Source organism: Oenanthe melanoleuca, chromosome 4 (assembly GCF_029582105.1).
Source record: "Oenanthe melanoleuca isolate GR-GAL-2019-014 chromosome 4, OMel1.0, whole genome shotgun sequence".
Lineage (NCBI taxonomy): Eukaryota > Metazoa > Chordata > Aves > Passeriformes > Muscicapidae > Oenanthe > Oenanthe melanoleuca.
The window spans coordinates 4,045,545-4,072,042 of NC_079337.1; the positions used below are offsets into that span (position 1 = coordinate 4,045,545).

At 41.1% G+C, this 26,498-nt stretch overlaps 1 protein-coding gene across 2 annotated transcripts in view; it reads right to left on the bottom strand.

Moving 5' to 3' along the window:
- Positions 1–9,207, bottom strand: part of PRDM5 (PR/SET domain 5) — a 55,203-nt gene extending 45,996 nt beyond the window's left edge. Inside the window, exons 1-2 of one of the 2 annotated variants that reach the window (XM_056489983.1) lie at positions 8,957–9,207; positions 4,677–4,760 (exon numbers count right to left, since the gene is read on the bottom strand). In XM_056489983.1, the coding sequence (XP_056345958.1) occupies positions 4,677–4,760; positions 8,957–9,049 (177 nt within the window). In that variant the 5' untranslated portion in view covers positions 9,050–9,207. The remainder of the gene's footprint in view (positions 1–4,676; positions 4,761–8,956) is intronic. The other variant, XM_056489985.1, reaches the window with a different exon arrangement.
- Between the last annotated feature and the right edge of the window lie 17,291 nt (positions 9,208–26,498).

Here is a 26,498-nt window from a genome sequence, read left to right on the forward strand (position 1 = left end):
ACTTATGCTACTTCAAAATCTTCCCAAATGTATTGCAAATGCCACATAATATGCACACCTGGCAAGAGAAGAAGAGCAGAACTTCACCACAAGTAAGGAGATGGCTCCTTTTGGCGAAGGCAGTAAACACTCTGCCTGCTTTCTGGAAACCATTTTCTAAACATTTCTAAATTGAAAAATCTATGTTCATCAAACAATCATGTAGAGAAAACTACTGGTTTCTGCACTGCTACTTTTTTGATTAGCTGAAAATATGATCTTTATTGTTGTAGCATAAAACAGCTAGATCCAATACTTCTGCATCCCAAGTCCAGAGCTCACTGCAGAGTAGAAACTCACATTTTAACACTGCTGGAGAAAGTATTAAAATAACTCCATCAAAAGTAACCTGAGGCAGCAACTGCTGATTTGCTTACTTGGTAAGAAGTCTGGGACAGAGACAGCATGTGACATTTTCCTTCAGCCAAAACATACAGCAAGTTTTCCATGCTAACGAATCTCCTTTTGGTGCATGACATTGCCTGACCCTGCCAGGGACACAAGGTTTCAGGAAGCTCACTCCTAAACTCCTGCAAACATTCTGTGGCACTTTCAGGAGCATGGTTGAACCTCCCTTTCTCTGGAATGATACCCAAATCTCCTTAAGCCAACAGTGTGTGATCTTCAACAGTAAGTTCAGACTGGAATACGAACACCTCAGCCTAGCAACACCTTAATATATCCCATAACTGAAGACAGGAGGTTAACACTCTCAGCTACTTCCAGAAGTAGATCCTTCTCATCACCAAAACCAAAATATCATTAATTTCTGAAAATTAAACAAAAATTCAACCAAAAACATTTAAAACAGTGTTCCATGTTAACAGTATTTAAGGAACAATGACTGGGAAGGTAGCCTTCATAAAGAAAAAATGAAGACTATATTGATCAGAATTAGATGTATAATATTCTATTCACCTTGACAGCAAACACAGAATTCATCTAATTAAGATATATTTTATCATGAATCTGTGGACATATTTTGACTTAACGTCTTGTGTGTAAGAGCCTTCCTACGCCAGAAGCACACTTTATAGGCAAGATATCAAATAAAGAAAAAAAAAAAAAAAAAAAAAGAAAAAAGCCACCAAAACACACCAAGCTTACTATGCTTGACTTCTTATATCTCAATTCTAAACACCACAACTCTGATCTGAAGCTGGCTGTAACCAATAGTAGGTTTTCTGTTGCCTTCACTAGTTTTCAGGCAGGCTTATTTAACTGAAAACAATTGTCACAGCAAAAGTGATGAGAGTTAAGCAGTAGAAATGTAAAGTTCATTTCATTTTCTTATATAAACAAACACAAACATTGGCTTCCATTGAAAGACTGATTTCTGATCTCTTTGGTTTTAATGTAACAATGAAGAAAACATGATCCTGGCAGGCAGACAGAAACCCAACCTGAAATATGCAACATTCAGCATTACATGGCGTATTATGTTCCATCCAACCCTGACCAACATTTCTTCATGGTATGTCAGAGTATTTGAAGAAGGACAAAATCTTTCCAGCCCTCCCTGTTTCAACATTTGCCAAAGTCATCACCAGAAGTATATGCCTGCCACAATCCAATAGGAGTGAAATGAATTCCCCTTCCTTGGTTAGGGATAATGAAGAAAAGGAACTGAACATACACAAATGAACTGATATCTTTCCCTCACAAAGGCACATCTGAGCCTCCAGAGCAAAAACATCTGTGAACTTTTAATACCTGAAGATTACTTCCTGCTTGCCTTTAGGCACTTGCCTCTCCAGCAAATACACACAGTTCAAAGCTGCTATGCCAAGTTTACTAATAAACACAAAGTATTTAATCAAGGTGTTAGTAGGATGCTAAGAGTAATACCAAAACTCTCAATTCATCTCCAGCACAACAATCTGAGTGCTCAGGGATAACACAGAGCTGGTTTTTTTAACAGAAAGGAAGCACAAAGCCTTTGGTACATTTTCTTGGCTTTTTATTAACTAAATGGTTACCACAGATTTGTTTGGGGCTTTTTTTTTTCCTTTCACACCACTCATAAATAAAACATTTCAGCCTGTAGCTTTTCACAAAGATAACAGCAAGATCAAGGATGCTTCCCACCCACTGGAATCTTCCACTTCCTCAGAATCTGTTGAATGAGCAAGTATAAACCTTTGATTTCTTCACAACTATGCATGTTACAGGCAGAGTAATGGCATTCTGCTCTACTTAATTTAAAGTCTAACATCTTCAGAATTTACTGAACAAAATCATTGGGCTCCATAAATGTTCTGGGTGCCACGTTTTCCCTGAGACCAAAGGAAAACAATGCGTGCAACTCCATCTCAACACGATGCCTTGAAGATGCCAATCCCCAATGTTGGTCTCAGAGAGAAAGGAATGGCTTGATCAAAACAGACCACATCACAGAGCCCCACTCTGCACAACTAGAAATGCATGTGGCAAACTTCCTCACAGAAAAATATTCCGTAAAATTGAAGCCTGGATCCCAGGCATCACATGCCAAGGAGAGAACGTTGCACTAATACCCATTTTTCCTTGACTTACAAAAAGCTTCTACTGCTTAAGGCTTCTTTCTGAAGGTGTTCTCTCTGAAAACATTTTTTTTTGTTGCCATCAGACTGTGAAGTCAGGCTTTAGTGTGCCTCCCACCAACAGCCTTCAAATTAATTATTTTTAATATCTTTGGTACAGCTGACTACACACAAACTTGGCCAGTTTCTGTGCGTGCCTCCCACAGGCTCTGGAATAACCATCTACTTGGGCTGTTCAAGTCTTACTTTCTGCATTTCTGGTCTCAATTTTCAACTTCAGACTACTCCCAGCATGATTTAAATTATATTATAAAGCTCACGTTCAGATCAACTTCAGTAAACATGAACAACTTGGGTTAAAACATTCAGGAAGTCATAAAATTTGGTATGCAGGAATCTTTTCAAGGCTCTCAAAACTAGGTTACAGTAAGATATTATGAAATTATTTTAAAACAGCTCATAAAAACCTCATTTTCTGATTTGCTGTCAACGGGGTCACATTAGTGTCACCAATAAATACATGTATTTGCCCTTTCTTTTCCGTCATGCAGAAACAAATAAATCTCATTTAAGCGTGAGCAGTGAGCAATCTGGAAAACCATAAAGCTTTCCAACAAACCTAAAGGCCTTCTCATTGCTGTAATCCACCCACTGTCTTTTCTGAAAACCTTCTAGTACAAGCATTTTACTGATTTAAAACAACCTGCAGAAACCTCAGCAAGAGCCAAGTGAGCCAGGGCACATTAACATGTCCTGTACTCAGCAAACATCTGTAATAAAAGCACACTGTAATGCTCTGTTTTCAGCTGGGAACAAACAGGATGAACTCGGTTGCTCTGAGTACATAACCCAAAAGGAAAAGGGGAACAAATTGTCTACACCTCTTCTCTGGGAAAGGGCATTTGGGGCACACCCCTAGATTAAAATTAAAAAAAGGAAGGGAAAAGGAAGAAACAGGGTGGAGATAGCACTCACCTAGGAATATTTCACCACGCACAATATTTATACTAAGTTTGGGTAAAAAGAGATGGGCTTTTAACATTCTCTCAGTCATCATTCTAGTGTATGGAATCTATTTGTAGCTCTGCTAAGGCTACATCAATACTCTGCTCTCTTCATAAGCTGCTCAGTGATGATAATGCCAGAGATTTTTCAAATAAACATGTATTTTGTGGAAAATGCACTGACAGTGCTTTAAGCCAGATGTTAAACATTAAGCTTTTCTTGTACAGTTACAGTCCTTCTTCCAGTGCTAACCACAGAAAGGTAAAAAAGTAAGAAATTAGTCCTCTCCTCAGTGTAAAGGAGGACTAAAGGTGCATTCAACAGAAACTGCTTGGCTGAAGAAAAAAACAGAAAAAAAAGAAAAAAGAAATTCTGCTCAAAGAACTACAGCAGCAAATAAAGATTACAAAGACAGAACAGAGGCATCAGATAGAAGGAATTTTTAACAAGCTGGAAATGTTGTTATTGCCAGTATTTCTCAGTCCATGTAATCTCCTCAGGCACACACAGGTACAACAGGAGCTAGGCTGGGTTATGTATCTAATTACAAGAACTAATGTATAAACTGCTGTTCCTGCCTAATGCATATAGAGAAAATAAAAAGCTGCCCACAGCACCAGGCTTTTATTTTGCTAAAGACCTCACACCTACTTATTGCATTAAAACAGCTAAAATTTTAAAACTTTGCTTATACAATTTGCCAAATCCCATCACAAGTGTCACAGCAGGAAATGTTTCATATTACAGCAGAAGAAAGCCATAAGCTGGTACCTGTTCATCAGCATAAATCAACTTACAATCTGCTGCCCAATTCAAATTACTTCATTTTTTCTAATTTTTTCACATGTTTTAATGATTTTCCACAGTGCTATTATATTTGTATTTGGCTTGATTTGATGTTTTTTCACACTTCATTGATCAGAAACCATCATTTGCTTTTTCTTTAGTTTTAAAGAAGCCAATTGTCCTCCACCTAGGAAGCATAATTCAAAAGCACTAAACCTCACTACAGGATCTTTAAGCTATGAAACAAAATAGAAAGGATTTGTTAGTGTAAAACTTAATTCTGAGAACACTTTTTGGGAGGTGTGATGATGTCACTTTACTCACTTCCCACATGAGCCTGCAGTCCGTGCTCTCATCCAGTTCCTGCGGCATTCGCTTCTCCCCTGCAAAGGGACCAAACTTTTCACCCTAAGGAACAAAAGAAAAAGAATCAGTGGGGAGAAAAAGAAAAAGGCAAGTGAACCACCAAACTTCATCAGAGGAGTAATTTTTAGCTTCAGACAGAAAAGGAGAGTTTTCCTTTATTGTCCTGCTATATACCAAGAAGGTGCACATCCTTGAGGGCTCAGCTTGAAGCTCATTCCCATTCTTCTCATACTCTGAATAATCTCATAAAACCATACCTTCCCTCTGCATGCTTATTTCTCCATTGGGAAGCAGGATTTTTCTTTTTCTTAAATAAGGTTGAAATTTACAAGTCAAATTTCTTACACTTCTTATAAAATTTTCAGGAAGCACCTTGCAACAGGCATCCAACTAAAACAAAGAACTTGGCAAGCACTGGGTTTACATTAGATTTATTTGCAAGATTATTTGCAACACTACTTTTTGAAGTGCCACAAATCAAAAGACTGAATAACTGAGGGCTTGATCATACAGAGAGATTTGTTTAAAAATGTAAGGGAGTATGCCCATGCTTATGAATTAACTTGAGCCTTCATAAACAAAATTAAAATGTTCTACCACCTGCTAGTCATAATACCAGCTGTGAAAGCATCCATTGATATGTTCTTCCAAAAGCATTTGGCATCAGGGCTTTTTTTTTCCTGCACAGACGTCACAGGAGCAGCAGGACAAAATAATTAAATAGGACTTTCTTCTTCCACAGGCCCAACTTCCCCCCCACACACATTGCCTTGTCCCTATTCCCAGGGACAGGCCCAAAAACTGGAATGTAGGATGTTGTGTTCCTTCAGGCAGCATTCAGATCCAAAAGTGCTTCTACTTTCAAGCATTTTAAGAGATTTTAAGTGTATACTGAAAAGCAACTTTGGTGTTTCTTTTAAAAACAACAGTATTTTGGTTAAAAAAAAGTATTCATCTTGTCCACATATCTCCTCTTCCAGGCACATTCCATATTTCCAGCAATAGCTTTCCTTCTCGCTTAGATTTTACAGATTGCCTACAGGTAAAGAGAAAAAAGTGGAAAAGAAAACACCCAGGACTGCTCCTCTTGGAGACAGGAAATCACATTTTTTTAAAAAAGTAACAGCTTGTATTTAAAATTAAATCTCAAATGGTAATAAACTAAGGAAAAGAAAACTGGCATTGCAGAATGAGGCAAAAGTACTGAGGAACAAATTTTTAAATGTGCACAAAGAACATTTCACTACAAGGAACAGCAAAGCAGAAGGTAAAAACACAAGAACAGCAGAAGCCAGAAACTGGATCCCAGAGTAACAAAGGAGCCAGACAGAGGCAGTGACAGTAAAAACTGGCACTCTGGAGCTTCATATCCTTACTTCTCATTGATTTCCATACCACCCTTCATCGTTCTGCTGATAAATAATGTCAGAGTTCCTCCCCCACCAGTTTTTCAAATCCTAGGATTTAATACTCAGGCTGAAGCTTCCTCCTCCTCTCACCTCATCAGCAAAGAAGATGGAAATTGGTAAATACAGCTGTATGTGTACAACACCTACAGTGCTAATTTCACCCATCGCTGAAGCCTACAGCACCACAGGGATGAAGCCCAGGAAGAGCTCAGAACAAAACTCAGAGCTCAAACACCACACACCATTCCCATCTCAGAACTCCAAACCAGGAAATCTCTACTGCAACAGCCGAACACGCAAGATTTTCTAGAAGCTCAGAACAATGGCAAAAGCAACATGTCCAGCTCTGAACAAGCATAACAGAAGCTGCAGGTGATGCAGATTTCTAAGCACTTTTTATGGCTTTTCAAATTTGGGGGGGGAACCGAAACCTGATGTCTTGGTTCATGGGGATAAGTGCAATTACTTGTTTAACCTTTCAGACCATTTTCTTTACATGTATATACACATACACACATTATTTCTGTTTAATGAATATGTTGTTATATGCCAACATACATTCATCAAAAACATACTCAAAACTTCATCTTCCCCTCTGATCAATAAAAGCAAGGCATACACACAACACAGTCTGAAGGCAGAGAAATGATTCAGTATATAAAAGCACATTTTTCCAATGCTGAAAAAGCTATTTTCAACAGCTGCTTTCAAAATGGCAGCAGTGACTAATCTTCCAGTTACAGCAAAACACTGAGAAATGCAATGGCTCTCTGATGATTACACCAAGAGCCTCATCATGCAGCCTGAGGCCAGCTCATGGAAAACAGAAGGTACACAGGAATCACAGCTTTGTTAAGGTAACAAAACAAAAAGTTTCCACCTTTTATGATGACAAACAAAATCTTGAAAGCCCTGCATGCCTGAAGGTGCACAAGCAGATGGTAGGCAGCTGCAGTTCAGAATGTATTACGACCACAACTTTGCTAATAGCAGAATCTTCAGAGGCCTCCATAGCACCCAGAGAGCTGGTACTGCAATTTCTGATTATAAGATCACCCAATTATTTTCTTTTACTTTCAGTTCAGACGACATAAATTGTGTGACAGCAATAGAGAGAAAACAGCAACTTAGGTCTTACTTTACAGTAAAGTGTCACATTCAACACCTCCTCCCAGTACCAAAACTCCACAGAATTAATTTAACAGCTATAAGCTACTCTTTATCACAGCCACGAAGTGTGGTAATTCTGCCTCATTAATAGACAGGGGAGCAGGTTAAGAGCACTTGAGGTGTGAATTTTCTTTCCATGGAAAAGAATAACACGGAGTCCGGCTGTGTCCGATGTACCACATGAGTTATTTACACACCCACCCTTCTCCCAACAGAGAACACGGTACTTAGGTCCCCAACAAATTTCAGGACTGTGTTTTAATAAACCACAGAGCAACTCAAGAGTTGGTTCCTCTGTGTGCTCTTCTGACCAGGGCTTTGCACACCACAGCTGTCTGTGCCACCAGCACAGAGGACTCACTGCCAAAGGACAGGTTTGAAACAAACACTGTCACCTCCTAATTGAACAGATCCTGCTACAGCTGCCTCTGCCTTTACCTTCTGCAGTCTACGTGAAGTACACACCGCACTTGCAACACATTTTCTAGGTGGTTGCACAGCTCTGATCTCACACACTTTGCCTGTGTGAAGTTCCTAAGTAATGTGGAAAAACTCAGGCAGGAAAATGCTCCATTTATCCCAGCATGCAGCTCTAATGGTTCAATTGTCAGCAGTGTAAAGGACAGCTCAGACCCGCAGCTCTGAACTGGGGATGCTGATTCCCATCAGTTTCACTCCAGAGCTCACTCTGTTCCAGAGTCCGGCAATTAACAAATGCTGATAGTGTACAACCTTCCTTGCTGCGTGAATCCACAAAGTTTTGAAATGAAACTTCAGAATCTCAGTAGAAAAGTATTAAATAATTAAAGCAAACGATGTAAAAATGTTCCCTTTCCAGCCCCCCTTCGTAAACATTCAGGGACACCTTAAAAATGTGAGACTTCCACCCCATCGTGTCTAAGTGCCGCGGATGAAACCACTGAAAAATGAGGAAAAAATTAGAGCCAAAAGAAGGACAAAGACAGAAATCAAAACGTACAAAACACAGAAAAGTGTATACTAATGATGGGTTCATAGTTTTGGTATGCCTTTATGTGTCCTAACAAGCCACCTGGACAGTCTCAGCTGGAATTTCATACGACCAAGAGACTTTCAACTATGAGGTGTGAAGAGGCATCACCTGGTTGGGGTATGAGACTCGGTTCAGCTGAATGACATCGTTCAGGGGCCCGGCTTTTACTGTGCCGAAAGCAGGAATTAAACCGTGGTGCCGCCGAGGCCGGAGAGCCGTGAGGGGGGAACAAGAGCCCGGACCTGCGGGCACCCCCCTCCCCTCAGAGCGGGGACCCTCAGGAAGGCGGTCCGCCGGGGCAGCCCTGCCCTCAAAACCGTGCCAGACACACCGACCGAGTTAAAAATAAATAAATAAATAAATGAAATAAAAACGGGGAAAACAAAACTCCTCAGAGCAAACCCTCCGCCGGCCCCCACGCCCCTTCCCGGCTGGGGCGGCAGCGCCCCGGGAGGCTCCTTGTACCGGGACAGGGGCAGCGGGCGGGCGGCGCCTCCCCGTGAGCAGAGGGAGCCCGGGCGGGCACAGCGCGGCTGAGGCCAACTTGGAGCGGGGCAGAGGGGCGGGAGAGCCGCCCAGCTCCCCGGTGATACGTGGCAGCCGCTCCCCGCCGGGCCGGGCCAGGCCGTTCCCCCGCCATCACCCACCTTCTTCACTCTGCGGGCCGTGTAGAGCCCCATCCCGTCCTGCACCCGGGACGACTTCAGGGCGAACCTATCCGGCACGTACATGCCCAGCATTTTTGCACCGAACTCGGGCGCCCCGCCGGCCCGCTACCGGGGAGAAGGGAGCAGCTTACGGGGGCACTTCCATCCCACCGGGACGGCGCGGCGGGCCGGGGAAGGGGCAGGAAGAGGGGCTGGATGCGGGGGCTCCGCCGGCTCCTGAGGGGCGGGGCCAGCGCGCGCGGCCGGGCGGGGCGGGAAGGGCCGCGCGACGCCGTGAGGGGAGCGGCGCCGGCGGGACGGGACGGCGGCTGCCGCTCGGATTTCTCCCCTTATTTTTAAATATTCCACCAATGCGTGAGGGCAACTTCGCTTCCAAACCAAGTAATCCTTCGCTTTCGGGGGCTGGTTTTGAGGGAACGCGCGTCTAAAGGCAGAAATTGAGCATCCTTGCGAGCGCGCGAGCACGGCGCTTTTTTGTACAAAAAATAAACATTCTGTATATTCTTACGACATACCCAGCAAAGGCATGGTTTTCTGACTAAAATAGTCGGAGAGGGAGGAAAAGTTAGACTTCAACAGGTTGCTAACATCACACCAGTACGCTCACAAAACTACAATATACATTATAAATGTACATTAAATATATGCAAAATATACATTTACCTTCTAGCAAGCTGAATAGCTTTTTTAGGGATTTTTGGGATTTTCATTAACTCCGTACTCATTGTTGCTCTCTAAACTGAAGCGGTGGTGCAGCTAAAAAAAGGGATTTGGTTGTATCTGATTATGGAATTAAATATAATACGAAGGCATATGAGGCAAGCAGAAGGAAAAGGAAGAAAAGGGGAAAAAAACTATTTATAGACATATTTTTAAATTACGCTGCTAATAATAATAATTAAATCATTGGAGCGTAACAACCTCTTTTCCCTCTACCTCTTTTTATGTTAACAGATGTATAAATAGTAGAAGTTAAATAATAAAAGCTCATAGTTTTCTGTCAAAGTATTAGAAAAATTCTCTATTGGTGTTATGTGGAAGGAATTAAATGTCCTGAATTTTAGTTACCACTTGCCAGGGAACAGATAATCATGAAAGTGCTTTGGATCAGTTGGATTCCTGCCCGTCCATAGGTGGACATTTAGGGAAAAATTAAATAAAATTTTAAAAAATCAGGTCTAGCTGAACATGAAACTCCCACTGATTATTTTTTATTCCCTTACCTATTTGCACACAATGGCTTTTTGTGCTTGGCATTTACAGTGTCATAGTTTAGCTATCATAAAGCTTTATAAGCAAAAAATCTTTACAAAGGTGATTTATACTTCCACCAACATGCATATCTATACAGAGAAATTTATGAAATACTGCATGATTCTCAGTATATGAGCAAATACTCACAGATTTCACACCTTGACTGATATCCTGGACCCTGCCTACTAATTTAGTAATAAAAATGGAGCATCTAAATCTGTAGAAGTAAGAATTTTACCATCTCAAAAACAAATAAATTGAACAATTGAACAAATGAATTGAAGAGGAAATGAGTTGCCTGGGGCAATTGCTTCAGTTTTAAGACTAAGAGCAAAATTTAACTACGCTTTTAATTAAATATTAAATATTTTTAATTAAATATATTTGGAGACCAGAACACTTCCTTGATTAGATATCTTTCTTATTATATATCAGATTAAAATGCTGGCATCATTTTCCGTGTCTCTGACCTTTTCCAAAGATCATGAATATTCTAAAATCATTTTACACTTTATGAAGGCCTCAGTATTTTTCTCTCCAGAAGAGAGAAAAAAATATCACTGGGGGGGTGGTCTTCATTTTGTACCTTAAAAGGTTTCTTCTACATGAAGTTAAAGGTAATAATATAGCAGAATTTGAATGTGTTTTAAGCTCTTTCAGTTCAACTATTTTGTAAATTTCAGCCATTGTTATTCCAACGTGGAATGCTGTTACCTGTGTCTTAATCTGTTTAAACAAATCAGAAAAAAAGCTGTAGCACTGTACAAAGTGTGACACTGATCACAAATCCACAGCTGCCTGTCCACCTGTAGTAAAATACCCTTTTTTTCCCATTTAATCAGTCATTAACCTTAAAGCTGTAACTCATTTGCAGTGCAGCACAAAGAAACTGAACATGTTTATCCTTTGTTTCTGTGCTGCTCTATACAGAATGCCAGTGAGAAACACCAGGGCATCCAGCAGCCTTCAGATTTGAAGACTTACACTGTCAAAATTCCTTTACATAACTTCCTTGGAAAAGGATCGAGGTCTTTTCAGGTGGAGTCATGAAAGCTGCTGTGCCCCACATGAAATTCCATGGCAGGAATCCACCTGTGGTGACAAACAAAATAATTCCAAGAGTTTCTTCTGGAGTTACAGTATTTGTTGCAACACCAGAGGCACGGTATGTTACTCCCTCCACTCGAGGAGCAGCTAATTAAGTGCTATACTTAATATGTCACATTCTAACAAACAAAAGGATCTAAGTCCCAAATGCTCTTCGAGGTGCCAGAAGTAAACATGCCAGCCCCTGGAGTGCCCAGCAGCTTAGAAGGAAAATGTGTTCTCCAAGAAGAAAAGGGTGGAATTTCACTGCTAATCCCTTGTTTAGATGGTGTAGTATCATCTCTAAAACTTTTCAGGGACTTGACATTTCTATCCTCCCTCCTCCTGCTCTGCAGGCAACTGGACAGAAATCAGAGAGGCTAATGGCTTTTTAATCCTTTCAAGAGTTCCTTGAATCAAGCAGTATTAAAATATTAACTTTTGCAGCATCCATAGCAATGCCAGAATTAGATTCTGGCAGCTGACACACCTGAGAAAACGTGCTCTTCATGATGATGGCACCTCCTTCCCAGGTTGAACTGGTCCACAAAACATTTCTGCACTGAAATTTAAGCAAGTTTGCAGATATGTTTTGAAAACTTCCTTCCTGCATCTGTGGATCTCTTCTCCAACCCAATCCACTCCTCCTTAACCTGGTACAATCAGGAGCAGCTGTTTTTAAGCAAATCTTTGTCTTATCTGGGTTGTACCTCACGTGCAGGACACGTACAGTATTGTCAGACTGTTCCCTCTTTAGTTCCTGTGTACCTGCACGTTTCAGGTGTGCAAACAACGCTCAGCTTTGGCCAGGAACGCAAAGGTTTCAGTCAGGTATTTCTCTGGAATTTGCCAAGCCCCTTTCTCTGCCTAGGTACAAAGTCCTTAGCTTCATTTAGGACCTTTTCCATGGTGACTTCCCAGACCTTCCACACCACAGTGCCTGGACCAGTATGGAAACGGGATTGGCACTGACTCATTTTGCCCTGAAAGTTCTCAGGGAGGAAAGGTCCCAGCTCGCCTCATGGCAGAGTCTGAGTGACAGATGGGAAAAGGAATAGCATAAAGACCTCCCAGGGCTGGGTTTTTTTCCTTTCCTCAGCTGTACAGAGTTCCACTTCAAACAACAGGGACTACCTGAGCTTGGTGAGAGCTGTGTACACCTTTAGATCCTGCCCTGCTTTGGGGACAATGGCACCCCTGCCACCAGGAATCACCAGGCACAGGATTCTTAAGTACCTGGAACAAATTGTGTTGACATGGAGTCAACTTAAACCATATGTCAAACTACCAACTCAGAACTCAATCTCTTTCATGTAAAACAATCCACTTTCTGAAACAATTAAATGTGCCTGTTTAAAATATGACAAAAAGTCCCATCTACTCAGTGTCTCGGGGTCTTTTCCAGTTCTAACAGTGTTTGTTTTGTCTGTGTTTTGTGGTGCTCTGAAAAGCTTAAGTTGTTCTTTTCCTAATGCACTTTGATTTGCTGGGCAAAATTCCTTTCAGAGCTATTTTTAAGGATTGCCTTTTTTTGTGTGGTGGCTTTTTTTCCCCTACACTGATTCTTTTGAAGTTTTTTGAATCCAGCAAACATTGCAACAAAAAATACCAAAATCTTTCTTCTAATCAAAGCACAGTTGGCTTTCTGGGTTTTCTGTAAACTAATGCAGAATCCTTGTGTTGTGATTTTCAAGCTCATGAAAAGCATGTAAATTACAAGATTAAAATTGTCTCATTCTTTGCTTACATGAACAGAGTAGTTGCTATCAAAATTTCTTTCTTGGATATATAAAGTCCTAGAAACTTATCCCAAGATTTCAGAATTTAAATTTTTCTCCTTCCCCTTTGAAAATACTAAAATTCAGATATGCATTTGTATTTACATTCCAAAGCTGGTTGCATATTAAATGTTCACTCCTGTTGTTTGAGAGGGTTTTAAACTATGGTTTAAATAAAATTAAAAAAAGACAATTTTAAGCAAGTAGCAGATTAAGCCAGTAATTCAGGTTTCATAGTGATGGAACTAAAAGGAGCACTATATAATGGGACTGTAGTAGATTTTTTTTGCTATCTCACATGGAAACTTCACATAAGTTGTAGAGGAAAGAAGTCTAGAAAGGAAGTAGGGAATGGTTAGAAATACTTATTTTAAAACATTTCATTTAAACCATCTCCATTAATTTCTTCAGAGACAGCAACTGACAAACACTTAGGTAGCAGCACATGGACTGGACCACATCCTTACACATCCTGAAAATGTCTTCCTCAGCTCAGGAATATCTTATTTCAGCTTGAGAGTGGCTTTCCTAGTTCATGTCACCCCCTCCTGCTTTTACTGTCAGCTCCTTCAGGATCAGCTCAGCCTTTCCTTCATTAATGGAAAGTGACTTCCCAGATCCAACCTCTCCCTGGTGAGCTGCTTCCTTCAATCCTAACCATTCCCATGCATGCCCTGGTGCATGAAGGTTATACCTTCCCAGGCCCCATTTCCCATTACAGCCTGCTCTGGAGCTGATCCTGTGCTCCTTCAGGGAGCAATAATCCTTACACTTGCCTGCTTCCTCTTCTGCTTCCTACCTAATCATGAGAGGGATCTTCATGGAATAGGAGCTTAATCACCAAGCTAATTCCCATGCTGTGCTCTCTATTTTTAACTGTTGTAAACACATGGAAATTAGGGTCCCTTTCAGTACCTGCTCTGTGCCATTTAACTCATTGTGTTTGGCAGTCCAACCATACAACAAATTCTTTCTAAAACCTTGAAAAAGCTTTAATTCTGTGAAGTATTTTTCCACCATTCCTCAACAGGACATGAAGCTGAAATACCATGTTGGTTTTTCTTGCAACAGGAAGACAGCTGACTACTATGAACTCAGAGTGGTTTGCTGATATTATTTTAGCAGATGGGTGACAACTCTCACGACTGACCTCTGCCTTTCATGTCTGCCACGTGCTGTTGGATATTCCTATTTTCACTTCCCCATGAATCTCCACTACGTCGAGTATCATTAAGCTGCTTGACAGAATGTTTTTGAATCCTTGGAGAAAACACACAGAAGGTATTTCTCAGAACTGCCAGCTATGGAAAACTCATTTTGCCATTCTAAGCACACATTTTCACAATCTGTGCTGTCCTTTGCTCAGAGATTTGCCTCAGGTCATCTCTCACATCATTTTTATGCACTTTGGCCTCACTGTCTTCTTCGAATTCTCAGAAAAACAGCACTTGAGTCACTCTCTTTTCAACAGGATGGGTGTCCACTACCTTCTTATCTTTGTGTTCAGCTGTGCCTTACCCACCAGTGGAGGGCTTAAATCCCCCAATTATCCATACTACAGATGTGTTAGTTTCTTCCTGCTCTGTGAGCTGGAGTAACTTAATTCTCTTGCTCAGGAAACCTGGTCCCAGAAGAGAACAGTTTGCTTTAAGGCCTACAAAAGCCCAGACCATTAGGGCTGGACACAGTAGATTTGAAATGCAAGGGGAATTCCCACTGACACCAGGGATCTGGGATATTTTTTGTAATGCTGTTTGATTTATTTTTCTTTGCTGGGTTTTAGTTATTTTTAGAGCAGCTGAAATCAACACACCATGTAATTGGACATCCATGTCCTTAGAGGCAATAGCACACACCAAAGTGAGAGCTACTGACTTAAGAATGGGCAGCAGCTTTGCTGAGCACATCTTAATGCTTTCCTTGGGTCTCACTCTCCTGCCTACCTGCCCTCCACTGAAGTCACTTTGTCATTTAAAACTCTTTCCCCCAAGAAATAATTCCTTCTCAGGACTCTAACAAATTCCTCTGGAAGAATGAGAAATTCTTCCTTCTTTACACAGATCTAGAGGACAGACACTTAAATTGTTCTGTGGATCTTTGCTCCACTCCATCCAAATACATGTTCAGTTCCAAGAAAGAGAAGGTAGCTCTGAATATGAAAATTTTAAATGAATCTGGGAGTTTTCCACCTAGAGGCCTCAGCAGAACCAGCTTCAACAATACTTTTGGGCATGAGCTGCTTTATAAAGCTTGAGGGCTTGCATGATCAGGAGCACCACATGCGTGTTTAGAATTAATTGAGCCTAACAAAAAACAACCAACAAAAAATATATATATATAAAAAATTCTGAACACTAACATTTGTCAGGAATTAAATTCTCATTTAACTGCACAGGATGAGCATTTGAAAAAGGTTTGAATACTTCCATTTAAAAAACTCTTATCCTCATTATATTCAATCTGACACCAGAAGTACTCAGCAGCTCTGTCCCAGACATCAATGTGTCAGTCTAGACTCTAAAAAAATATAAGAATCATCAAGTACAATGACTCTGGCTTAAATGATTTTTGGGTATGATTGCCAAGGTCAGCAAGGATCAACTGTAAATTTACTTATGCACATTGGGAAAACAAACAATATAGGAAAAATGAAGAAAACCAATAGCTATTTCAAAGGTTGTGTTCTTACAAATATTTCATAGTGAAATTACTCTGTTTTGAAAGCAATAGGAAGATTAAAGGCTGAAATATATTTTTCTTTATTCCCTTCATTATTATGTTTTTGAAATTAAGACAAAAATTAGAAATGTATCCTTCCTTACAAGCCACAATAGAATGATTCAAATGAGTTCCCTCTTTCAGACAGAGCCTTCTATTTAAACGTTACAGATCTACTCAGCTTCATGAAGCAGAGACGTCTGGAGACTGAAGTAACTGGGGAAAAGGTCTCACGTGTCCCCCTGTCAGGAACTACCTTCACTGTTCACTAAGAGCAGAAGCAGATTCAAACCCTTGATACACCTGCACTTTGGGACAGAAGTTGATTTGGAGAGCAGATTAAAGTCCACAAGGAGTTCTGTAAGTATCTGTAATCAAAATAAGGCCAATGGAAGAATGTTTGTGTTTGTATGTGCAGAGTAATCATTAGATTAATAAGGGTATGAGTGTACTCTGAAAAGCAGGCTTTTTGAAGAAAAGCAATAGCTGTAAAAGACATCTGTAAGATGCCTGCTGCTTCCTTTCTGAAGTATTCACCCTTGGTTAACAAAACCCACATCTCCTCTGTGCCAAGCCTGCCTGTCCAAACGCTTCCCCTTGCTGCAGCGAGTGCTTCTCTCTGGCACTGGAGAGAGCACAATGGCCCCCCCCGGGCCGGGCTGCAGCGAGTTTGGGTTGGAGATTGTTTGTGGGACGCCGTTCTATTTATCACACAATGGGGTTTCTGTTTCTCCCTCAGCTCCATTGTGTTCAATCACACGGGGCTTTTTTTTTAAAGTTACGTTTTAAGTTATAGCCTGTCAGGGGCCCTGAGGCATCTGGACACTGGGTGCACCATAAATTTGAAGTTATTACTGCTCAGGATTGCTGTAAATGAGTTAGTCATCTTTCCTCATGAGGCAGCAAGGGAACAGGCTGAAAGTACAGGGCAGCTGCATCTTATTTAAGAGTGTGTCTTTCAAGAGGTACAAGACATTAACATGCCCTTTTGGAAATTATATGAAAGTCTGCCCAAACTGTAATAAGTCATCACAGAAAGTCTGGAAAAAGCCCTGTCTGCACTCCAAGAGCAGCCACAGTTAGTCCCTGTACATCGTGTCTGTGCCCAACCTGCAGCCAAGCTCACTTCCCTGGTCTGTCACTAGGGATGAAAAGCATTAACCTGCATGGAGTCACAGGATACATCACAGCTGACATGCTTGTACCTGATCCGTGCCTGAGCAAGGTTATCCTTACAGCACCAAGGGAGCCCTGGGACAAATGGCAGGGAAGGAAGCAGTGGATGCAGAGCACTCAATGTGCAGTTTCTGGTAGGATCCTGCCTGCCTAACCAGTGAATTTTTGAACCCACCACCAACCTGGTCCTCCCACAGGCACATCTGTACACACAGAGCCCCCAGCAGAAAACAGAAGCAGAGTCTCCATTTCCCTCTCACTTTACTTAGAGAGAAACCATTCTTTGGCACTTTGGAGTTGCTGAATTCCATTACTTGTGCAATAGTTCTTGACACTATGTGACTTCCCATTCAGTTTACAAACTGCAATAAGAGTTATTGGGTTATATACAACACATTTTACTTTGTTTCACCTCTCTATAGACTTGGAGGCTGTGGTCATAACCATTACTCCTAATGAAGTTCTCAAGATTGGGGAATATTTATAATAACCTAACACTGAATTATTATAAAAGACATAGGAAAAAGGTAAAACAATCTCAAAGGCTTGAAATAAAACATTAAAAAGACATGGGTGAACATTTATCCATCACAGGTATTTTAACTCTGTTTAGTTGAACACAATCTCTAATGCTCTTCAGTTAGCTTTTGAAAATTTATTAATATATACTGCTGAGATATTAAAGATTTAAGAGCCAGATGATTTAAAGGCCAGATGGTTATTGGATCTGGTATGTCCAACTATTTAAAGCCATTAGAAAGAAGTGAAAATTTAAAAGGTTTCAATATACAAAAAAAAAAAAAAAAAAAAAAATCTGGATACTTTCTTCATAAGAAATCTGTTTTGAGAGGTCTAGGAAGGAACAGCTACTGATTTTGGTATCATCCCATATAGTACTTTATCCATCCCTTCAACTTACAGTATTTGCCTAATAGGACAAGTAATCTAAAATTCCCATTATCATAATTGGAGACATTTATCCGTTCCAAATGCGGTGTGACACTGCTGAGGGCTGCAGCAGTCCAACATCAGTACTAACTAAAATTCCACACAAGTTAATTTTAGCATACTCTAATTTTTAGCATAGACACTAAGCATACCTTTTAGGACAAAATATTTAATAAAAATCTTCTTCCCTCTCTTCACTGACTTCCCTCTCATAGAAACAAGGAAAAAGATGAAGAAAACATCAAATGTTAAAAATTCACACTGAAATGGAGAGTGGCATAGTCGGGAGCATGGGTTTCTTACAGGTTTGAGTAACCTGCAAACTTTCACTTGTTCCTTCAGGCATCAAAGAGCATTTACTCCTTTTCCAAGGGACAGACATTTGGATTGCATTAAGCTTCCAGGGGGTATGTGTGCAAAACTCCAGTATGGAACAGTTACTAAAAAGGCTGCATGTTTGCTATTTCTGTGGTTTGTCAGAAAGGTCACTGTTTAAGATGTTTTCATTTAATGACAATGTGCCTCTATTCTTGTTATTATTGTTTGTTTCTTTCATGTCCGTTCCTCCTCCTCAGTATCATTGTTTGTCCCTGTCCTATGAAGTGTCCTGCTGTTCTGCTGCCATGGGATTGGGAAGATGTTATAGATTTGTGCAATTTCTCACTGCACTGGTGGTTCATTTACAGAGGGGTGTTTCCACCACAGCCACTTCTCTGAACTTATTGGGAAGGTTTAGTCTGGAGCGGGGGAAAGGGAACCATATTCATTTACGCAGGGTTCCATTACTTTAGCAGATGAAGGCTTGTAACAGTTCCCAGAAACTCATCGGATCACCACCTATCAGAACCTTCCCCTTAATCAAAGCCCCTACACTTGCATTCACACAGGCCTACAACAGCAGAAAATGGGAGCAGAATTATTCATCCCATGCAGAAAATACACCAAATACTAAATCAAACTCTTCATTAAAAACACATCTCCTGAACTAGCAGAAATAAGCAGCCCAGGCCACCAAAAAAAACCAACTAAGGACCTGAAAGCACAAATTCCACTGAAATACGAGACAGTCAAATAGATCACCCAGCTATTAACCTTGCACAAACTGGAGGTGTGGGTAGCTGCTCTTGTTCTACATTATGTGAGAACACAAAAATGTATTTTTTGAGATGGGAAAGAACATCATACAAAGAAGCACACAAACAACTTTTAAAATATATCAGGAAACATTAACAGATGCTAAATATTTATATTGCACATTTCACATTTATCACAACAAACACTTTTTTTACCAGAAAAATATCTGGGTTAGGGGCTAGGACAGAGTATCCAATTTAATTGTTTGTCTTGGTATATCATGTTCTTTTAAAGGGGACAATGCAGCCAAGTGGGCCCCTCTGCAGGGGAAAAGATGTGGTGTCTTCATGTGTGAGCTACTGGTTGTGCTTAAGTGGGGAGAAGCAAACATCAAGGAGACACAGGCACACAGCTCAGGCTCAGGAGATAGCTGAGAGCAGCAGGACAAGCCAGAAACCAGCCCCAGTGACAATGGGAAAAGTTCCCTAGGGACCACAATGAACTTGCTGTCTGCTTCAGCCCAGAAAGCCGCAGAGCTGACTGAAAGACTGCAAGCAGGGACAAAGTGAGCAGCCGGGGATTTGTTTATAAACCCTTTCCCATGTCTAGTCTGTCTTTTCTTTCTCTCATCTCTGTTGCAAGAGGTTTGTCTGATGTAGGCTTTGTTCAAAGAAAACCTGAGGTTTAAGTTGAAAAGCTCCTTGAGGGAAGAGCTCTGGACAGACCTACCTCAAAGCTCTTGTCAAAGATGTGTATTCTTTAATGACAGAGGTATTTTGGTGTTTCATTTAATTACGATGACAAAGACTAGGCTGCTGTGTGCAGCACAGAAGCAGTGGCTTTACCTCTTAGAGAAGGGTGAGTGGGTGCCAGCCTCACAGGCTGTGCACTAGGGCACAGTCTGAGCTCAGGAACAGCCATGATCTTGGAAGCAATTCCTGTGCACTTGGAAATAAAGGCAGCATGAGGTTCTGGTAAAAATGATTTCATAACTTTCCAGTCTCTCTCCACTTCTCCTGTGCCCCATCTGAACTAGGAGCTGCTGATCGCAGGCTCTGGGCAGAGCCCTCTACAAAGCCTGTGCTGAACGCTAGACTGAGCTATTAGACAATCAGCTGTGATGCCACTCGGGCAAGGCCAGAGGACAGTGATCAAACAGCTCCAAAACACGATGAGAAAAGGGCCTTTGTCAGTACCAACAGGGAACCTATGGCTACCCAGGATCCAGAAACACTTGTGTCTCGCTTTAACTCACTGCTCCCACCAAAGCAGCCTTTTCTCCATGTCCTTTAGCCTGTTCCACCCACTCTGGAGAGGGCATGAGCCCAATTACCCGGCACTCAGCAGCCACCAATTACAGAGGGAGCAGAGCCCCTGCATTGTCCATGCCCTGTCAGGCAGCATCTGCCTGCCCAGCGTGCTGCAGCAGCCTTTGTCACCGTGCTGTTCCCCTGGCAGCCAGCTGCACAGCTTGAACAAGAGCAGGAGAGAGCATAAGGAAGCCATTAGAGGTTGGGAGCAGTTGCCCAACATGGCTCAAAGAGGGATCTGAGGAAACATAATGGAATCACTCATGAGCAACTGTCCGTCCGGTCCACATCTGCAGGCGGTCTGCAGCTGCTCTGCTCTCAGCACGGGCCAGACCAGCTCTCCAGAACAGTACAATCTCTGCATTAGCTTCGTGTACCTGCCCATGAGTTTTAAGTGTGTCAAACATTTAAATAAAAAACCAAACAAAACTTGTGGGCTGTGAGAGAGTGGCCATGAGGAGACGGTACTTGGGAAGACAAAACCCAGGAGGAGGAACAATGCCTCCTTGTTGAACAACAAATGGAGAGAGTTGGCTTCAGCTTTTAATTACACCACCATGCCAAGCAACTTGAAGTAAATGTATTTGTGTTTATTTCACAGTCAGCTCCCCAGTTGTGCGGTGGGAAATGGAGGAGAATGAGCACAGTAATAATGATGGGGCAGGACTGCAGCTGGCACAGGCGTGGATGAGTGGGAGGAAAAACATCAAGAGTGCCCGCAGCCTGCGTGTGAGCCCTGCCTGTGCTCAGCAGGGGTCCTCCTCCCTCATCCCATTCTTTGTGTCCTCAAAGAATTAACTCATTTCCCAGGACACAGGAGGTAAGTCCTGATACACTGAGGAGCAAAATAAGAACCACAGTTAACTGCCTGAGACACCCTCCCACCACCATCCCTCCCTCATGCTATCCACCTTTGAGATGGAACATCCTTTTTAACAGCCATGCTATTTTATGTCCATAAACAGCAAATATTCAAGTATACTTCCACCTGCTCCTTTTCAGTTTTCTTCACTGTAGATAGGTTCAGGGCACTCTTCAGAGGAAAAGAGGATCGCTTGGTAAAGTGAACAATAAATATTCATCTAACAGTTCATCAAAGGGCACCTCAATTCTACTCAGTTTTCAGCAAGCAGAAATCAAATTGGGAATCAGTTGATTTTCCAAAATACACAATGACTGCAAGATCAGGTGCCACTGTACATTCATTATTCATGTGTGCCTATTTTGAAATAGATAAGTCCCTTTTTTTGTTAGACAAATTACTGTTGTGCTGGGAAGTAATAACTAGCTGCATTCACAAAACATATCGGTGTTAGTGGGTCACTTCAACTTTCATTTATAAACAGTTCTCTTTAAGAGAAATGGCTTAAAAAAGAGAGGAGGGAAGATGCTCCCCACAGCCTGGTATCAGCAGTGGTTTTCTAGGCAGGCTGAGGATTATGATTATTATAACCAGTGATGTGGACTCCAGAGAAGTGATAAAAGCATTCTTCCAAAGAAGGCTTTGGAACCATCAAACATATGAAGAAGCAAGAATTTGTCTCCCTGACAGGATTAATACCACAAGTTTATAAACTAGTCTAAACACTTATTTAGAAGACTAAACCATCCCTGAATTGTGTCAGTTGCTATTGTAGCCTTTCATGGATTCACTGAAACTAAAGGCACTCTGAAATCCATGGAGCACCTCAAGACAACCAAAGAAAGGCTCTCCTCAGTAATGCAGAGCTACTGGGAAAGGGTTTAATATGGAAATGATGTGAAAATCTCAGCTTCTGCTCTACATATAGGATTAAATTACACAGCCAGAAACAGCTGCTGTAGCTCAACAGAAAAATTCAACATTTGAAAAACAGTGGCTTGAAAAGTCAGGGAGTGTAGAAATCCCTGCATTTATGACAGGGACTCATTTCTACTTAACAATTAAAGAAATCAGGAGGCAGGGTAGGGGGACTAAAATAATTTACTTCACAAAATATCTCCGTTTTAATTCTCTATCCCTCTTTCACCTGAAATAAAGTGCAATTCCAAGCATAGGTAAGCACAGGCAAAATCAGAACTAATTAGGAATTGCATTAAACCCCTGAGTACCAGAAATGTATAATTTTAGAACCCAGACTCTGATCTTTCTCCCATAACCAAAAAAATCTATACTTTGAGAATTAGCAGGATAATTTCTTAACTTTCATTCTAAAAGCAAAGCAAGCTACAGCACTGTGTCCCCTTTGTGGTGTTACTCCCACCTTACAAGCGTATTTCACACGTCAGATGAACTCTTCGCTACCACACTTGCTAGACTTAGAAAAAGGATTTTAACACAATTAAATTAAAATAGGAATTTGGGTCTTTGGGTCTCTTTGCAAGGTATGCATTATAAGATTAATACTTAATAATCCTGTCAGCATTTATTTAAGCTAAGTCATTGGAGCAGAAATTTAGTCATTTTAGTTGCCTGTTGCTACAAACACATTTCTCTAAATCAAGGGAAACATTTAGCATATGACTGCTTACCTCTAGCAGGTGTCACCCTACATGAGTATCCAAACCCAGAATTAAGACACAGCCATAGCATGTATTGATACAGCAATAAAACCCTCAAAACCCAGCAATTAATTATTTCCTCTCTATCAGCCTTTCAGCAGCTTTGCCATTATATTAGCCACACACATTTGGGATATGAAGCATTTATTCGTTGTTTGCTCAGAGAAGAGAAAAAATAATTCTTTTGTTTGTTCTCTGAAGTAAGATATTGTAGCTTAAGTTAAACTTCTTATGCAGAAGGTTAAGAGGTTCAGGAGACCTCATACAAGGAAACAGGCTTTTTTCACACTTTTCAGACAAAAGGGAGAAAAAGAGGGAATTTTTTTTTTAATAGGGTCACACTTAATCCCTCAGGAACAACTGGCTGAAATACCAGTATCACAATACAAAATCAAGTAACTCTCTCTGGCAGAGTTAAAGCATAAAAACAAAGCTTCTGAAGGTCTGAACATTCTGCTTTTACTTAAAAACAGACTTAAAAAAGCAAGGATAGACTGACTCACATACCTATAAGAACGCACTGCTATCCTCATACAGCAGGGGAAGGCAAAGCATCTTCCATAGCTGTGCTGCAAAGGCTCGTTAAAGGAAGCAGGGTCACCTGGCCCCAGTGGTGGTGCTGCTAATGAAGCACAGCTGTCTCCTCCCCGGTTCTGGATGATGCTTCCCTGGAGAACTGGCTTGCACCTTGTGTCATTGCTCAAATCAGTGGAAATGGGGTAAAAGCAGATGGAAAAAGCCACCTTCTTTGGAGCGGCTTTATTTTGCACACATGTTGCCATGAAAAAGTCCATGCAAGAGGGAAAATCAGCAAAGAAAGGCATTTTTTGCAAGTTTTTCCTCACATTTCTATGGTATCAGTTGCCTTTGCTGATATGCCACAGCCCCATGGTTTTTAACACAATCAGTTTTACTTGCCTCCCAGAAGAGGAAGAGAAACTGCTCTGAGTTTTTTTTTTGTGTGCATCTTATCCTCCTGCACTTTCTACCCAGAAGTGTTTGAAAGAAAAGCAGCATCAAAAAGTAAGAGACAAAAAAAAAAAAGTGTGTAATGATTAATAACAAAAAAATAATTTTCCTCTAGCCTCCTAACATCCCTGGAATGCCAGGACACATTTTAAGTAACAGCAAACATTATCAAATGGAAGAAGACATCAAGAAAAATGGGAATTTGAATAACTAGATGAGAACTGAGAACATGTGCTATGCATATCTGGGACAATCTCAGTCTAATGATTAATGTATTGCCACAAAACTGAAGACTGATCTCTGCTATCACAAAGTTTTCTGAATAGGTTTCCAAGCAAAGAGAGGAAGAAGAGTTCAGAGTTCCTGGTAGACAGTTCTCCAGCATGGCTTATGTACTGAATTAAATAAAATGAATTTTCACATCCCACTTAACTGAGTGTATCCAAACATGGCAACCCTAACCCTAATTTGCCAAAGAGCAACTGAACTATTGCATTTTTTGCTAAGTGCTAAGGTAAATGTCTGCTGTTCAAAGGAAGGATTTTCTTTCCCCCTGTTATGTTACCAGTTAAAATTGCTACTTAAAACCCAAAGAAATATGGCTCTGAAACCCATGTGTTTTTGCTACAAGTGGAGTTCTTGAAATGTTTGTGTGTGTCACTGATGGATTTATTCTGCAGCTTTGCCACCACCATAACCTTCTGTTCTGTAACTCATGGACTGTTTTGGGCTCTCTGAAGCTTCCATGGTAAGGCAGCTGCCACATTTCCCAGTGAGTAAAGCAGTAAAAACTAAGCAAGCCCCCTTAGACTGATGAAGGTGTTGAAGATTATCGTGCTGTGGTTTGCAATGGCTCAGTGACTCTATAGCAGCTTTGATACATACCTAATCTGCACAGAATTGCTGTCACAGTCCTGCAATAGATGAGCCTTAAGAAGGTGCTGCCATCCCTGTGAGCCACCTCTGCTGTTATCCTATAACCCTGCCTGTTCCTCAGCTGCAAATTCCAGCATGGCATTCTGTCCCAAAGGGACACATACCACCAGTATGAATACTGAACTCCACGTAACCTTCTGTTTCCCAGCTTAGGTTTCTATTTTAATTAACCCACCAGCTTTGTGCTTAAGAAAGCCTCTATGTATATTTGTGTATATATATATTTCATATAATGGCTTTTTTTGACCCTTTACACTAGGTATCCATCTATTACATTCATTATAAATACTTCTCATATATGTTTTGATGTTGTCCATGCTCTGACTTCTTACATGGGCTCTCTGCTTTCACAAACACTCACTCTGGAACTTTCCCAGCAGATGAGACCTATTTTACTTTAACACTTGCTTCAGTCACCTCTCAGTTAAGGCTGACTTATATTTGCACTGTATAAAACAGTGCCCTTATTTTAACTCTATCCTTCCAAGAACAGCCTCTCTCAGATCATTAGGATATGAAAAAAATGTGATACTTAGTATATATGGTACTAGTATGGTCTCAGTTTCATCCAGAAGAATAAATAGAGCTAGCTGTTCAGGAAAAGAAGAATTCCAGTGGGAACTAAAGACAACTGTTGTGACATTTTTCTTCAAAAACAGCGTGTTCAGAAATAGAAGCTGCACGCATCTTGGGCAGTTTCTTAATTTTGTGACAGGCTGCAAGCATAAGGGATTAGCAGGCAGAAAAGCCAAGTGAGCCGGGTGAATATCCAAGCAGAAAATCTGGCTAAAGGGAACAAGCAGAGCTGGAATTGTGCTAAAACATGTGTTTTGAAATAAACCTCATACTAGGCCAGTGGAAGGGGTACTGATCTCCACACAAGTGGCAGCAGTAAAGAGAAAGGCTTTAAAAATTTGTCTTTAGCTTACAGATTCAGTAGCTTTCTAGACTGGGAAAAACAGGGAAAATATCTCCCTGGCAGCTGGTGATCTAACCATGGTACCAGTGTCCTGTTCTTGAGGATTCCCACTGGAGTCACCTACTTCTCCTGTACACCCTAGTATGCTAATCCAGCAAGGGTGTGTTTCTGAGTTCCTTTAAGGAGTCAGAGAGATTGTCTCCAGAGAAGTCTGAATTCCCATTATTCCATTTAGTGTTTAACCACATTAAACACAGCAGGTGTCTTCTGATCAATCTTCATATGGTACCTAATTTTTTGGAGGGGAGAATCACAACAAACTCAGCATGTGGAATGGCACAGGAGCTTGTGCAGCCACAAAACCCTACTGCCACCCACCAGTCTGCAACCTGGAATGTGCTGGGGCAGCAGAAAGGAAAATGTGAGGACCTCAACACTGCAGGGCCAAGGAAAACAGGAGCTCACCTCTGCAGGAAGGGACAGGTCTGGTTTTCCCTGTCAGCAGCATAAGAGGAACCTGCTTTCAGCCTTTATACGGATTTTGGTCTGTTTCCCTCCTACCTTCACTGCTTGAAATGGGGCTGGCCTAGCTGCTTCTCTGAGGAGTGTTTTCTATTAAGCAGCTCTCTATGGGCTCTTGAGTTGATGGAGGTGACGTGGAAAAACAAAGAAGACAATTTAGAAAATATGGTATCTAGAAATATAATATCTTAAAGAAATCTACACCATGGAAATAAGTGCAAAATAAATGAAAGTACCTGGGGTTTTAGTCACTACCATTCTTTTCAATATAAAATAATACAATATTTTCA